At 27.0% G+C, this 14,776-nt stretch overlaps 2 protein-coding genes across 2 annotated transcripts in view; both read left to right on the forward strand.

Moving 5' to 3' along the window:
- The window catches only part of LOC127289083 (uncharacterized), a 179,201-nt gene that overhangs the window by 121,767 nt on the left and 42,658 nt on the right, over positions 1-14,776 (forward strand). The gene's annotated exons all lie outside the window — the stretch shown is intronic.
- Positions 3,692-13,813, forward strand: LOC127289079 (sodium/potassium-transporting ATPase subunit beta-1-like). Its single transcript, XM_051316842.1, has 7 exons — positions 3,692-4,139; positions 7,867-8,007; positions 9,028-9,144; positions 9,330-9,511; positions 10,456-10,557; positions 10,684-10,858; positions 11,675-13,813. The coding sequence occupies exons 1-7, from the start codon at positions 3,989-3,991 to the stop codon at positions 11,785-11,787; spliced, it is 981 nt and encodes a 326-aa protein (XP_051172799.1). The 5' UTR covers positions 3,692-3,988; the 3' UTR covers positions 11,788-13,813.

Consider the following 14,776-nt stretch of genomic DNA (forward strand, 5'->3'; position numbering starts at 1 on the left):
TTCAAAAATAGTTCTCATTGAAAATCTGTTGTTCTAAGAATCCAAAAATAATAGTTGATATCTCAGAAAGTAGATAAACAGTATTAATCGTAGTGTTCCGTTATATAATAACGATGTTGTGAACAACAAATTCCAAATTATTAAAATCGGATCCAATATATCTTACTTTACCAATATCCCATAATTATTCTGTAATTTTTACTTTATATTTCGCCAACACTTGGCGAAAGAAGAATTTACACTATGTAAATTGTTATACTTTTTGGAAATATAAAATTATCAAATGGAAACTTTGATAAATTGTCTTTATCAATTTCAGATGAGAAATTTGTTATAAAAATGAACAATAACATATGTTAACATATACAAATTAAAGCACAAAGAAAGAAATATTGCTATACTGAAGATTCTGTTTCATCATGTTTCATTCATGTTTAAATAATAGATATTTAGAAATGGTCAAAATTTGAGCAATAACTATTATACTGCATAACGCATAAAATTGTGTATAGAAATGAATAAATACACTTCCTTGAGCGTAAGATTGAGAAACCTGTTCTTATTCTGATTTCATAGCGGACATATCCGGCTGTATCTGGTTTCAAGCAGTCTTTTAAAATTTGTTTTCGTGTCCCATAAGTTCTTTTGCACTTGAGCCATCTTCGTCTTATAACTAACGTACTTCAAAAATATCTAAATATAATGTATTGGTACATATGTATACAAAATTGTGTATATATATATATATATATATATATTTATAAATTAGAGTATTCTTTAGAAAAATGCAATATTATTAAAGCTTAACTTTCCTAATGCAAATAACTTGTGTCCAAATCATAACTTAAATTTTTCGAATTTCTAAATAGAGTCACATAACGCTTGCAAAAATTGTTTTCGTTGATATTTTTTAAAAATACAAAGTACTAGGCAAGTCATATGTACTAATGAATAATAATTTAGTTCCAATAATTTATTTCACGGGAAAAATAAATTAGAAAAATATGATGTAGTTTTGACCAAAACTATTGCCTGCTTATATAACATATATATGAGAGGTGTGTCGACTGTGAGAGGGAAAGCGGTGGCCATCTGTAGTGCGCCACTCGAATCCTTTCTTTGAAATAACAGTGCATGCAAAGCACATGAGAAAGTATTAAAATATCTCCACATATACATAATTGTTGCCCTCAAACCATAGTACAACACTTCTACCATAGATTGAGCATCTGATGCAGCTGTCATATGAATTAGAAACGAACATAACCTATATTGAGTTGAAATTCACGTAATATTATTATACGCTATATAACTATAACCGATATAAGTGTTTGAGAAAACAATTTTCTCCCATTTTTTCATACCAAACATTTACCTAAATGTTGGTTCAAGAGGTTTAAAATTATTTTCTCAAACATCAAGCCGTCATAGTTTGTTATTTTTATTGATAAAGACAATTATAAATGAAACGAAAATTAAAAAACATTTTGAATCCTAACAAGCGAAAAAAATTTATTTATAACTATTTCACTGGAATGTTTGATTACTTTTTATGTATTTAAAAATTATTTGACACAGCAATTTTATTTTATTTTTATTACATAACTATTTATAAATTAAACTTTTTAATGCAAGTAATATACGTAATGGGAGTAATACAAGTTATAAATATTTGGATCAAATCAATAATACATTTTAAGAAAAATAATTAATTATTTTAGAACAATTTATTTATTTCACTGAAAAATTTAGTTACTAATGCAATTGAAAATTATTTTATTTTATTGATTCAATTAAACTCAATTTTTTAATACAATTTTTTTTAAACATAAAACATTTTTCGATCACATAAATAGTTTATATAAGTTTATAATTAGGAATATCAGTTTAGTTAAGTAATTATCAAAATTTTATCTGAAAAGATATCTTTAATTGATAATCGCCGGCGTCTAAAAGGGCTAATGCGTTAAACGTCATCGTTTTTTACTGGCCCCTGGTTATTACATATTATTGTTTATTAAAAATTTTAATTTTTAATTATATATTTAAATTTAAATTTATTTTCAATTTAATAATTAAAATTCCAGAGATAGTTGAACACTCTAAAATTTTAAATAATAAATTTATAAATATAATGATTTCAAAAAAAAATTAGATTGTTTAATTATAATAATATTGGTAATGTGTACCTATCAAAGATAAAATGTAAAAATTATTTATTTTGTGAATTTTTATATAAAATTATTAGTTTACAAAAATTGAATTTAAAAGCATTAATTAATGATTTATAAATAATAATAATTAATTTTTTAATTTTATTCTTTTTTTTGTAAACCATTGTAATTACATTGTAATTAAATAAATAAATAAATAATTGGTTTAATTTTTTAATTAATAAAATAATTTTCGTAAATAATTTGCACGAAAATAATAATTATACTGTAATTAAATAAATTAGCAGTTATAAATAAATAATTTTGATAAATTAATTTGTAATTTACAAATTTATATTTTAAAAACTCTTGAAAATTCCCACGTGGGATCCTATATTATATGATTCCGTATAGGTTCCCTTATGAAATCCCAGCTCCCACATAGGAATCCAAATGGGATTTTATGTAAAATCATATAGGAAATTGGAACACGATTTGGTGTATGATATCTTGTAGGAATTTATGATTTTGTTTCTACATTGAAACCAATGTGAATTCCTACATTATTTCCTATAATTTTTCTGGCATATCATTTTTGTCAATTTCCTTTATATAATTAATCCACCTCAAATCTTATAAAAAATATTATATACAATTCTAAAGATTTCCTTATAAAATCTTACATAGAAGTTTTAATACAGAGGAAACCATATAAGATTTCATGTGCATTCTTACACAAGATTTCACATTGACTTGAACATAATAAATCATATGGGATTTCATGTAGATTCTGAAATATCTACCTAAGACTTCACATGGAATTATAGAAAGGAAACAATATACATATATAGGATTTCATTTGGGAATTTTAAGTTGGCTATGTAGATGGCAGTTTACAAAAATTAATTAATAATAAAGTCCCTTTTCTCGTGGACCGTCACAAATGAGGGAATTTTCCAAAATTAAGTGGAATTAATATTTTTAATTCTATTCAATTTCAGCCTTGTCACTGGGTATTTTAATAGTATTTTATCCTAAAATTTGACACCAATTTGCGGGCAAACTTATTTTTTTAAACCGTACCTTTAAGCTAAATTTTAATAATCCTAAATTTTTGATTCCTAATCTTGTATCTAATAAAATATTGCTTCAGCACGAACCAGCCTTGACCTTATATATATATAAGAAATAGTTACATTGTGTTATCAGTAAAAGTGCTTACAACTTAGATTATATGGCATTTGAAGCTAAATTGTTTTCTCAATGATAATGAAAAATGTTTAAAATAAATTTTTAAAAACACTTATCATAAGTATTAACTTAGGTTGAGTGTATTTTAAAATTTATTTTAAGCGACATATTTGTAAATAACAATTTATTTACTCTTTAGAATAAAATTGCAGAAAATAATCAGTGAGAATTACAATATCTAATTTTAAATAAAAAAATAAATCTGTGCATTTATAATAATATCAAAGTTGTAAATCTTGTTTTAACATATGAATATTTATATTATGGGCAAATCGTTTATCTTAGTCTATTCATTTGTTGCAATTACAAAATAATTTTTTTTCACCTCTACTTATTAATTATTCGAGATATTTGTGTGAAATCATACATATATACTATCCTAAGTTATCTCTTATCTGTATCCTCTTCCAAATGGTCTCCCCTCTCTTTTTAAGTAAACTTCTTAAGGTAGATTCAGTGCTTTTGTGTATACTTTCTAGTTAGAGTTAATTCTCAGAGTAACGTTGATGTCGAACAGAGCGTATGCGCTCTGTATAGAATTTTAATTTAAAGTTCAAAAAGCAAAATTTAAGAAAATAGTGAAAATGAGTATTCCGGGAAAATTGGTGAAAAATGGTGTTTATGAATTTGCTTATATGCGGCCAAAAGATACAAGAACAAAGTGGCAAATATTCAGGGATGGAATTTATAATAACAAAAAGAAAACAATTTTTGGACACACTAAGCATGAGTGGAGTAAGAATTTTTTATTCAAAAAAATATTTCAACTATTTTTAATGAAAATAGGAAATTGTCTTCTATGTCAAATATTTAGTACATTTATTTTTAAAAACAATGATTTTTTTTAACAATTTTTGAAAACAAGGTTTTTTAATTATTTTTAAAAACAATATTTTTCTTAATATAAAACAATTTTTAAATACCTAACTATTTTTAACTGTCAATTATTTTTTATCATAGTGTTTTTTAAAAATAACACAAGTAATATTTTTATATACATAAAATTTAGTACAATTTTAACATTAAAATAATTCATTTTTTTATATTTCGTAAAAAATAAAATTTAATCAAACATTAAAATAACACTGGTCATATTTTTTACATTTAGTAAAAAATAAAATTTAGTAAATTTTTAACATTTACATTTTTTTATTCAGTTCAAGTGGAATAATAACTTTTATTTAAAATGTTATAAATAGTTTAAATATTCTGGAAAATAGACACTAAACAGATAAATTTTAAGAAACTTCAAAATGCTATTTAAGTCTTGCACAATAAAAAGAATGTTTAAATTTTTGGAATGTTAAAATCGCTCATAAGTTGAAGTTGAAATTTTTTTTGTTCATTTCATTATTAATTTGCTTTCATCACATTTTCAGAAAATGTCGCTACTCGCGCGCGTAGTTGTGTGTGTGTGGGAGTGTATGCATATAAAATTTTTATATATAAATAATTTTTTTTTTAAATTGTTCTTATAGCAGGATATGTATAAAATAGTTTATTATCTTGAATTAAATTAATTAAAAACTCAACTACATTATTTTTAAAATTCCAGAAAAAAAATGTTTTTTTAATTAGTTTAAAAATTATTTTAAAAAATTATTTAATAAAATAAAAAAGTAAAAAAAATGGTGACGAGAGAAGTTAAAAAAAGCTAAAAGTTTAAAAAAAATTTTGTTAGAAAATACATAGACAAATATATTACATTTCTACAGTTGCGTATATTTTAATTACAAGTAATTAGAAACAGCAATTATAGATTATAATTCTGACATGGATTTATCGATAAATAATTATCACATCAAAGTTAATTTTTGTTTTTGAAAATAGATGTCGCTTTATCGAATGTAGCATTTAGAATATTTGTATGCGCAAATAAGTAACAAAACAGTCGTTGGTTCGACGAAAAAACATATACCTAACTTTATAATAGCCTTGAAAAAAATATACTGTTTCAAAATTCCATTGAAAATTAAAACATTTCAAATAAGATTTGGAAGGCATATACAACAATTCAAAATTATTTGGCATTTTTATTTTACGTTATGCCAGTATTAAAAAGAATTACTTTATACAATTTACAAAAATAATTTATCAAATATTAATGTAATTGTTTATGACAGAACACAGAAACAACCTGGTCTCAAAATGAGTAGCGTACGCTACAAGGAGGGGGTCCTTTATATTTATTTCATAAACATTTTGCTTCCTCATTGTGTGAAGCAAAAAATTTGCTTCCTCGTGGAGAAAGCAATGAATTTCTGCAATTCAATTGATTGATTTAAAACGTTTCGAGTTGAAAACTTTTATAAATTTATTAAATTTTTTGAAAAATTAAGAAATTTTAATTACTTTTGGGTGTAACATATACCTATACTCTATATATACAAATCAATTCGTTTCAATGCAAGAAATATAATTATTTTATGTATTAAGTTGAATTTAAATTAACAAAATTTTTTTTAACTATAAGATATGAATTTTTGATTTTTTAATTTTCATTAATTCTTAAAATTTAAATCAAATCTATACTTTATATATACCTACCGCAATCGATTCGTCTTGACGTAAGGATGACGATTTTATTATATACCACCTTAAATTTTTCTACTTAAAAATTTTTTCAATTAAAAAAAATTTTTGGAAAAAAAACGATAAAATTTTTTTTTGGGGTATTTTTTAAAAATCTTCTTGTCATTTTTGAGAGATTAATATCATAAATAAGCCTACCAAATTTTACCCAAATCCATTAAAACCTGTTAAAGATATCGTGTTCACAAAAAAGATCCACACACACACACATATACATCCCCAGACTGCACGTAAACTTGCAGCAACCTTGCTCCAATGTTGCGGCAAGCTTGAAATGTCCCACCTAACACAAGTTTGCATGGTAAGCTTGCCGAAAGATTGCAGTGTAAAGTTACTGCAAGATTGCATGATAAGATTATCGCAAGCTTGCATAGTAAGCTTGCAGGGTAAACTTGTGGCAAGGTTGGTGCAAGGTTGCCAATAACCTTCCCCAATGAGCACAGAAGTTTGCATTGAAAATGAGCACTATGCGCACTTGCAATCACAAGTACTTACGGCTGCGCAGTACATTTTTTTGACCTTCCAGGAACTGGTGCTCAATGTATGTACAAAAATAAATTTCCTCTCCCCAAAACATTTTTTGTTATATTCCGCAAGCTTGCCATGAGGTTGCCGAGAAAACTTACATGGCAAGCTTGCTGCAACTTTCTGTGCTGATTGGCAAGGTTATTTGGAAACCTTGCACCAACCTTGCGACAAGCTTACCGTGCAAGATTACTGAGCAATCTTGCGATAATTTTATTGTGCAATCTTGCAGTAACCTTTCACTGCAATCTTTCGGCAAGCTTACCCTGCAAGCTTGGGTTAGGTGGGACATTTGAAGCTTGCCACAAGGTTGCTGCAAGCTTACGTTCTATCTGGGTCCGGAGAATTGAGCAGGATCTCATATAACATGTTTCCATATAGAGAAAAATTTGTTTTCACCATTTTTAAAAATTTTATAAACGAAAGGACTACAAAGCTTCCTCCACGAGGAAGCAAAAGTATCAAAATCGAACTTAATACGTGGACAGTGTCGTAACTAAAAAGGGTTAGATGAAGCCCCGACTTAATCGCAACAATTATTCATTAACTTTTAATTGAATCATAAATAATATTATAATGAGGCTTTACTGTAGGTTATTTTTCTTTTTCTGTCTTTAAAATTTCACAATCCGGTTAGATTATACATCGAAAATACTTTTTTTTATGAAATTAGGGCGCCCTTTTACTTTCCGGCGGCTCATATAATACATAGTTAAACCAATTGCAATTTTTTTTATTTTTTTTTCATTTCAGTATTTTGTCTCGCATTTGAAAAAAAACAGACTTAAAAATCATTCCAAATTTTTTTCTTATTCCTTAAGACTCCTATGACAGAAATTCACTTGAATTTTTGATTTTTGTTAATTTGGTTAATAATGACAAAAATCAAAAATTCAAGTGAATTTCTGTTATAGGAGTCATAAATAATAAGAAAAAAATGTGGTATGTGGTCAAGATAAAAGCTTGGCAATACTCAAAACCTCTTGCAGGTGACCTGAGGTTAAAATATTGACGTTGAACTTAATTTTAAAACTGTAAATTAAGCTTCAAAACCTCTTGTCCCCATTTACCCCAACTGACCCTAAATATATTTTTTGACAAAATATTTATCAACTCTGGGAACATGACAACGAATTCTTATTCTTAAGTGGAACTTAACTATTATTTTTTAGTGAAAATCACTTATTTTTAAGTGCATATACACTTAGTTAGGAATTCGGTCGATTAAAAACTTTATATTTGATCTGCAAACATTCTGGTTGTACAAAATTTAAGTATTTTGAGTAACTCTTTGACTATCTTTAGAAACTTCTTAAGAACTAATATTATGAATTTTGAATTTCAGTGAGGACCGCTCTTTTTTACTTAGTTTTTTTTAGTATATTAGCAGCATTTTTTGCTATCTGTATGAAAGGCTTATTAGCGACTTTGAGAGAAGATAAACCGAGATGGATTCTCGACAGCAGTATTATTGGAACTTCTCCTGGTAAGAAATCTTAACAAGAAATAAATTGTTAAAATTATTTTAAAATTTAAAAGATACACTGAGAAAAAAAATTTAGTGTTTGGAACAAAATTGTTTGGTTAGGCAATTTTGGTTCTTGTAACCAAATTTTGGTTGGCTAAAACAAAGTCGTAGAGCTATATCAACCAAACATAGTTAGGCCAACAAAATTATGTGGTTGAACATTTTTAAATTCCAACCAAAATTTGGTTACGACAACAAAATAATTTGGTTAACACAACAAAATAGGTTGGTCTGAAAAACCAAATGATCGTTTGTTGTCCTAACCAAACTTTGGTTGCGATAACCATTCAATGTTAAATTGATAACAAAATAAATAATGATAAATATAAATGATAAATAAATAATGAAATAAATAAAAAAGATAAGGTAGAATAAAATTTTTAATTTTACAAAAAAACTGTTTGTTTGATCAACCAAACATTTTTGTTATGCCAACAAAAAAAACTCAACCAATTTTTTTGGTTGACTCAAACAAATAGTTTGGTTGCTTAAATACCAACAAAATTTTTTAGTTGGCCCAACCAAATTTTGGTTGCTCTGACTAGACATTTTTCTGAGTGATAAGTTCTTTAAAAGAAAAGAATTTTTCCATTGCACACTGCTTCAAGTTAAATTAGATTTTGCAAAAATGGTGTCAAAATTATTATTGGTCTTTGAATTCAGCCACAATGTGAAATTCATGTTGTTGCTAAAAAACGTCACTGGTCTACAAATGTTGCTGCTTTAAATCATAGAATATAAAATTTTTGAACTCTTTATTTCAATCGTGGTGACTAATGACACTGTTAAACTATTATAATAAATAATAAGTAATTAGGTATTAAATAGGTAATTAAAAATTACCTTGTCTATAAATGACAAAATTATATTTCAATGTCTATAGCGTTATTAATTTTTTTGCTCAATGAGCATTTTTTATCATTGAGCCTAACATATATATTTTACAAATTTTGAATTTTTATTTATTAAAAATTTCAGGTCTAGGACTTCGCCCTTTAACAACAGATATAAGTGACGAAATGATAATATCTTATAATACAAAAAATAGTACTGATATTAACATTTGGATTCAAAGGTTGAATTTATTTCTAAGCGGTAAGTATAATGTTATTGCCAAGAATGTTCTTAGAAAAATTAATTAAAACGTCTTAAAATGCTTCTACTAAAATTTAAAAATCGGCATTGATTTGGATTAAAATCATTATGAATTACCGAGTTCTGTATCAACTTGTATATTATTAGATAATTGTATGTTTTAACATTTTTATAACTTTGTGTAGATTACCATAACTCATCGTTACTGTTAAATGATGGACGAAATCAACAAATCTGCAACTATGATTCTCTTCCACAACCCAGCAAAGTGTGTATGTTTGATGTGGATAACTTAGGTCCGTGTTCATATGGAAAAGGATACGGATTCGCGTCTAGTAAGCCATGTGTGTTTCTCAAGTTAAATAAGGTAATAACAGAAATTTTAATATATGTATATATATATATATATATATATATACGTATAATGCAGTATTCTAATTGTAAATGCATAGGGGAATAATTTTCAGAATTCACGTTTCCCAGTGAATATTTTTTCCAATGGACATATTTCACAAAAATTTATTTTTCAAAATGTACATAAACCAACTAACTTCATTGTTGTTTAATAAATAAATCATTTGATATTTATAACCATTCAGACTAGCTATAATATGGTTGAGACAAAGGACCCCGCACTAAATACACAGAAAATGGCTAGCCATTTTAAGCCCGTAAGCTTACGGTTAAATTTGGCTATATTTTGAGAATTTTAAGTTGAAAGTGTCCTTATTGAAAAAAAATTGTCCAGAGGTCACTGAATTAATTTTTTTAATCAAAGATTTTTATAATATTCGATGAAACAAATACTTTCGAACAAGTGATTTGACCACTTAGATACGCAAGTTTATTATAGGCAGCGTCATTTCAATAATTTTTTTTAGCTAAACTATTTACTCAGTGACCTCCGGGCAATTTTTTTTAAATCACGACACTTTCAACTAAAAATTCTCAAAATATAGCCACATTTAACCGTAAGCCATTTTCTGTGTATTTATTGTATTTGTATTCTGTGTATTATTGTATTTATTCTACTACAATACGACGAATAATAATAATATGTATTTAAAAACATTTGGATATCATATTAAATTTTTAATTTCATCGGCATTAAATAAATATTTCAATATAGTTTTTACAAAGCCGAGTGTTTCTTGCTGATATTATTTTAATTTAATAAATCCAAAGTGTCCATTTCTTGAGAGCTGCACAGAAAATTTTTGTAATCCCGCAACAGATATAATTTTGTCAATATAATATATATAAACACAAATGAATTCGTTAAATTTGTTTTAATAAAAAAATTAATTTTAGATATTTGGCTGGATACCAAAGTACCACAATGATCCAGAGAAACTGCCGAGTAATATGCCACAACAACTCAAAAAACATATTCAAAATACTGACTCAACCCAGGTTAGTTTTGGTATATCTTAAAAATTTAAATTTGACAGTTGGATCATTAACAAATCGCCTGCACAATATATTATTACTACTTTGATGACTTTATATTTAATATTTAATCAGCAAATTTCCTTTCAGATTAAAAATATATGGCTATCTTGTGAACCACTCAATCAAATGGTGAATAACACTTTTAATGAAATTATAGACTACTACCCAAAAATACAGGGATTTCCTGGGTATTTCTACCCATACGAAAATCAACCTGGATATCTTAGTCCTCTGATTGCTGTGCAGTTTACAAATTTCAGAAGTGAGTATATAAGGTTTTAGGAAGTATCCGAATTCCCTAGAGATTTACAGGCATTTCCCGTTTATAGGCTGGAGCCGTTCTAGGCGAATTGAAAAATTGAGTTTTGTTTTGTACCTGGCGGCATGAGTAGGAACTAATAAAAGTAGCAAATCCGGTCTTAATCCGGTATAACATCTTAATTAAGATTTTAAACCTGACTAAATCCGGATTCGTTACAGATTTTGTACTTATCAATTCCGAACTCTTACAGACTCATTTCGGATTAGGATTTTTTACCAGATTAAATCAGGATTATTGTGGACTAATACCGGATTTTCCACATAAAGATCTCAGATTATTACGGACTCATGTCGGATTTAGTTTTTTGACAGTACTTAATCCGGATTGTTGCGTACCGTTTACACATGCAAATTCTGGATTATGTATTCTGGACTCATTTTGGATTGTTTTTTGATCTAACTAAAATCAAATTGTTGCGGGCTAATCCAGACTGATTACTGACTAATACGGATCATTTTCGTATTGTTTTCGTACAATTTCTGGACTAATCCAGACTGATCTGTCTGTATTTAATCTGAAATCAGTCCGAAATTTTAACCCAGGTGCAAATCTCTAGGAAATTCTGATATTTCCTAAAATTATAGACATTTCGCAAATTACCTGGTCTTCTGGTTTTGCCGGTAACAAATACATTTTAGTGGGTAGCAAAATTAAAACCAGGATATCAATTCAAATAACATCTAGACAAATTGTTTTCTTAGTTAAAAATATAAAGTTACTTTTTTAACAACTAACAATTTATATTATATTTTTCAGAAAATACAGTTGTTGAAATCGAATGTCGAACTTGGGCGAAAAACATAAGGGATGGAGACGACGCAGACTCAAAAGCGTATAGAGTACGCTTCTCATTGAAGATGATCGTTTAGTTTATTTATTTTCTCCTACTATTAAAAAATGTACTTATATGTATATAAATAATTAATTGTCAATTGTTATCAAATTATCAAATTCTATTAAATTAGTTACCATAAAGCGCCGGATAATTCAGAATATCCGGTTTGCTGAAAGGATTAATGTGATATTTACAGAGAGAAACTATATTTATTTATGGTAAAAAATAATCTGAGGGGAAGCATCACTGAAATGTAGCTGTAAATCCTCTTGTACCTGAATTTGTTATCAATTAGTTTGCCTAATTGACATTGACGACTTACTATAATACTATTAATTCTCAGGAAGATTTCTGAATAAATAAATTTATTGTAAAAAAAAAGTTTGCAACATTTTAACAATCAACTTTGATGTCCTCTTCATGTGCTTACATTTAAATAATAATAATAATCTTAATTTTAAAATGAACAAGCATTTAGTTAAAAGACATGCGTTGAAAAACATGGATTTATTGGATTAATCAACTTTCATCAACTTTGACAATTACAGAAATTTGTTAATTATAAGTATACAAATCTCTACATAATTTAAGAATTTTGCAAACTTCAGCGTCTTGACTCACTCTTGTAAAACTAATCGTAGAAAAAGTATCTTCCTGGATAGTTTTAACGAATCTGTGTGCGAAGAAAGTTTGCACAGAACGTGTCAATATTTTGTCGCCATTCACTTCATTTAAAATGACAAGTAAAAATTAACACGAAGTTATTGAAGTAAACTCTATTATTAATTTGTGTATAAACTTCACATATATTTTCACTTGTCAATTCTTCTGCAAATTAATGTTGAAACGCTTCTGGATAGATTTTTATAGTGTCCTGAAGCATAAGATTTTTTTCCGATTGTTTTACTAGTGTAATTATCTTAATTTCTGTTACAATTTATACGTACAAAGTCAATAATTATTGTCAATTCACTTGTTCAGTTATTTCAACTAGTTATAAGAAAATTTATAACATCAACTGTGTAAAGAAATAAGAAATTTACTGAATGTCTTTATGTTTAAAGTATTATTATTTTATTCTGAAAAATAAAACAAGAATAAAACCGAGGGGGAATTTACTCAGGTAGTCAAGTGTACACTCTTCCCGTAATACTTGTGTAATAACGTGTAATACCGCGTTATTACGGTGCTGTAATAACGCAAAAAAATCTGTAATATCTCTGTAATAATGTGTAAAACTCTGTAATAACGTGTAATAACTTAGTAATAAGGGTAATATGAGGTGTAATACCGGTAGTCAAGTGTACACGTTTTTAACTAGTAAATTCCCCCGCGAATACAACCAACTTGTATCAGTTATAATTATAAAATTTTGTCAAAATACTACTATGCTACTGGTAATGCGACTGTTTCATTGTTGAAAATTTACGTCCCCAGCGCTGGCCTCATGAGGTACTAATGTCTCCTTAGTACATATATTAAAGTGGGTCATTATTTCAGAAGTGGCATAGGCAAAAAAAGTACTATAGGACTGACTATATACTTTAGGAATTAAAAACTAGTTAGCATACAAATTAATACACAACAATCGAATACAACGCAACTACGCTCACGTGAAGTTAACACTCTTTTTATAAAATATCAAATTGTATTCGATATTCCTTAAACCTACAGCATAGTTCTACAGTTCTGTATAAATACTTTAAATAGTTCTGTCAATTAAATCTAAAAAAAATGAAAAGTCAAAATTAAGGTACTAAGTTTACGCAACATCATTTTTACGACCAAAAATAGGTCTGATACGATAAATTGCTTCCATAGTAATATTTTTATAGTTTCCTAACAAATTTAATAATAGTTCTACAAATTTTAAAAAATTTTTAAAAAATTTATATTTTCAAAATCAAAGTATTGTAGTAACGCTTGGATGAAAGGATTCAAGAAAAGAAATTATTTAACTTTTTTCTAAAATAAATGGCAATTTTATAATTGTAAATCACTTTCAGCTTGCCCTAAGACTAACGACGTGGGCATAGTGTTAATAAAAATTAAAAATATTATTTTTTGTTTTGTCGATTTAAAAAATTTTGTTTTTATTTTTTCAGATGCATAACCTTCTCCGTAGTCTAAATTAATAATAGAATTAAGCTTTTTAGCGCATTCAAGATCAAGGTTCTAAAAGTAAATGCCAGGGTTGGGCAGGGATATGTGTGAAGCCTCTCGGCCTCGGCATTTTTAAGTCTTAATGAAAAAGAAGAGTTGTTAATGTTAATCTTATACCGCACCCAGAATTTTAAGAACACACAATAGATTGATTATTCACCTGCTTCATTTTTAATTTTTAAAAATTTACATCGGATTTGTAAACAGCGACCCCAAAAAAACCCCGAGTAACAATAAGTTTCAAGTTTGTGACCACTATGTTTGGCATTATTAAACAAAAATTCAATGAATAATTTACTATACTTATATTTCGAAACTTTTTTGTTAATATTATATAGATTAATTAGATGATTCAATAGAATTTCTAATAAGCTATTCAGTTTGAAAATTTAATTTTAAATCATTTAAATATCAATATAACTGTCACTTTTTCAGGCTACACGAAAAGAAATCCTTTGCAATAAATGTTAAAAATGATACAAAAATTTAGTATATTCTTTAGCAAGTTATGGAAACTAAGGCTATTTATTAAAAATTAATATATTTTTAGCAAAAACTTTGTAGAAACAGTTTTAACAGAAATTAAAATTACTATTCTAAAATTCATAAGAAAGTTTTCTTATTTTTACTAAAACTATATGAAAAAGGGAAGCGGAATTAAAAAGCGCGCATTTCGTTTGCAAAAAAGAAACGAAAAATTAAAAACGAGGTTAAAATAAAAGAAAAAAATTTTTCATTATTTGCTACCTGTCGAAGGATTGGGGCATCGCTGTTAATTGTTCTCTATTGTAGCAATGCAGCTTTGGTTTATATACCCCAGTCGAAAATCGTAAGTTTCCCTGAAGGGTTCACATGGCCTT

Source organism: Leptopilina boulardi, unplaced genomic scaffold (assembly GCF_019393585.1).
Source record: "Leptopilina boulardi isolate dan_hultmark-lab unplaced genomic scaffold, ZJU_Lbou_2.1 LbouV2_399, whole genome shotgun sequence".
In the NCBI taxonomy this organism is placed as follows: domain Eukaryota; kingdom Metazoa; phylum Arthropoda; class Insecta; order Hymenoptera; family Figitidae; genus Leptopilina; species Leptopilina boulardi.

Coding starts and splice junctions, on each gene's coding strand:
- LOC127289079 (XM_051316842.1), top strand. CDS start 3,989: ATGAGTATTCCGGGAAAATTGGTGAAAAATGGTGTTTATGAATTTGCT. Junction 8,008..9,027: donor TATTATTGGAACTTCTCCTG/GTAAGAAATCTT, acceptor TAAAAATTTCAG/GTCTAGGACTTCGCCCTTTA. Junction 9,145..9,329: donor GTTGAATTTATTTCTAAGCG/GTAAGTATAATG, acceptor AACTTTGTGTAG/ATTACCATAACTCATCGTTA.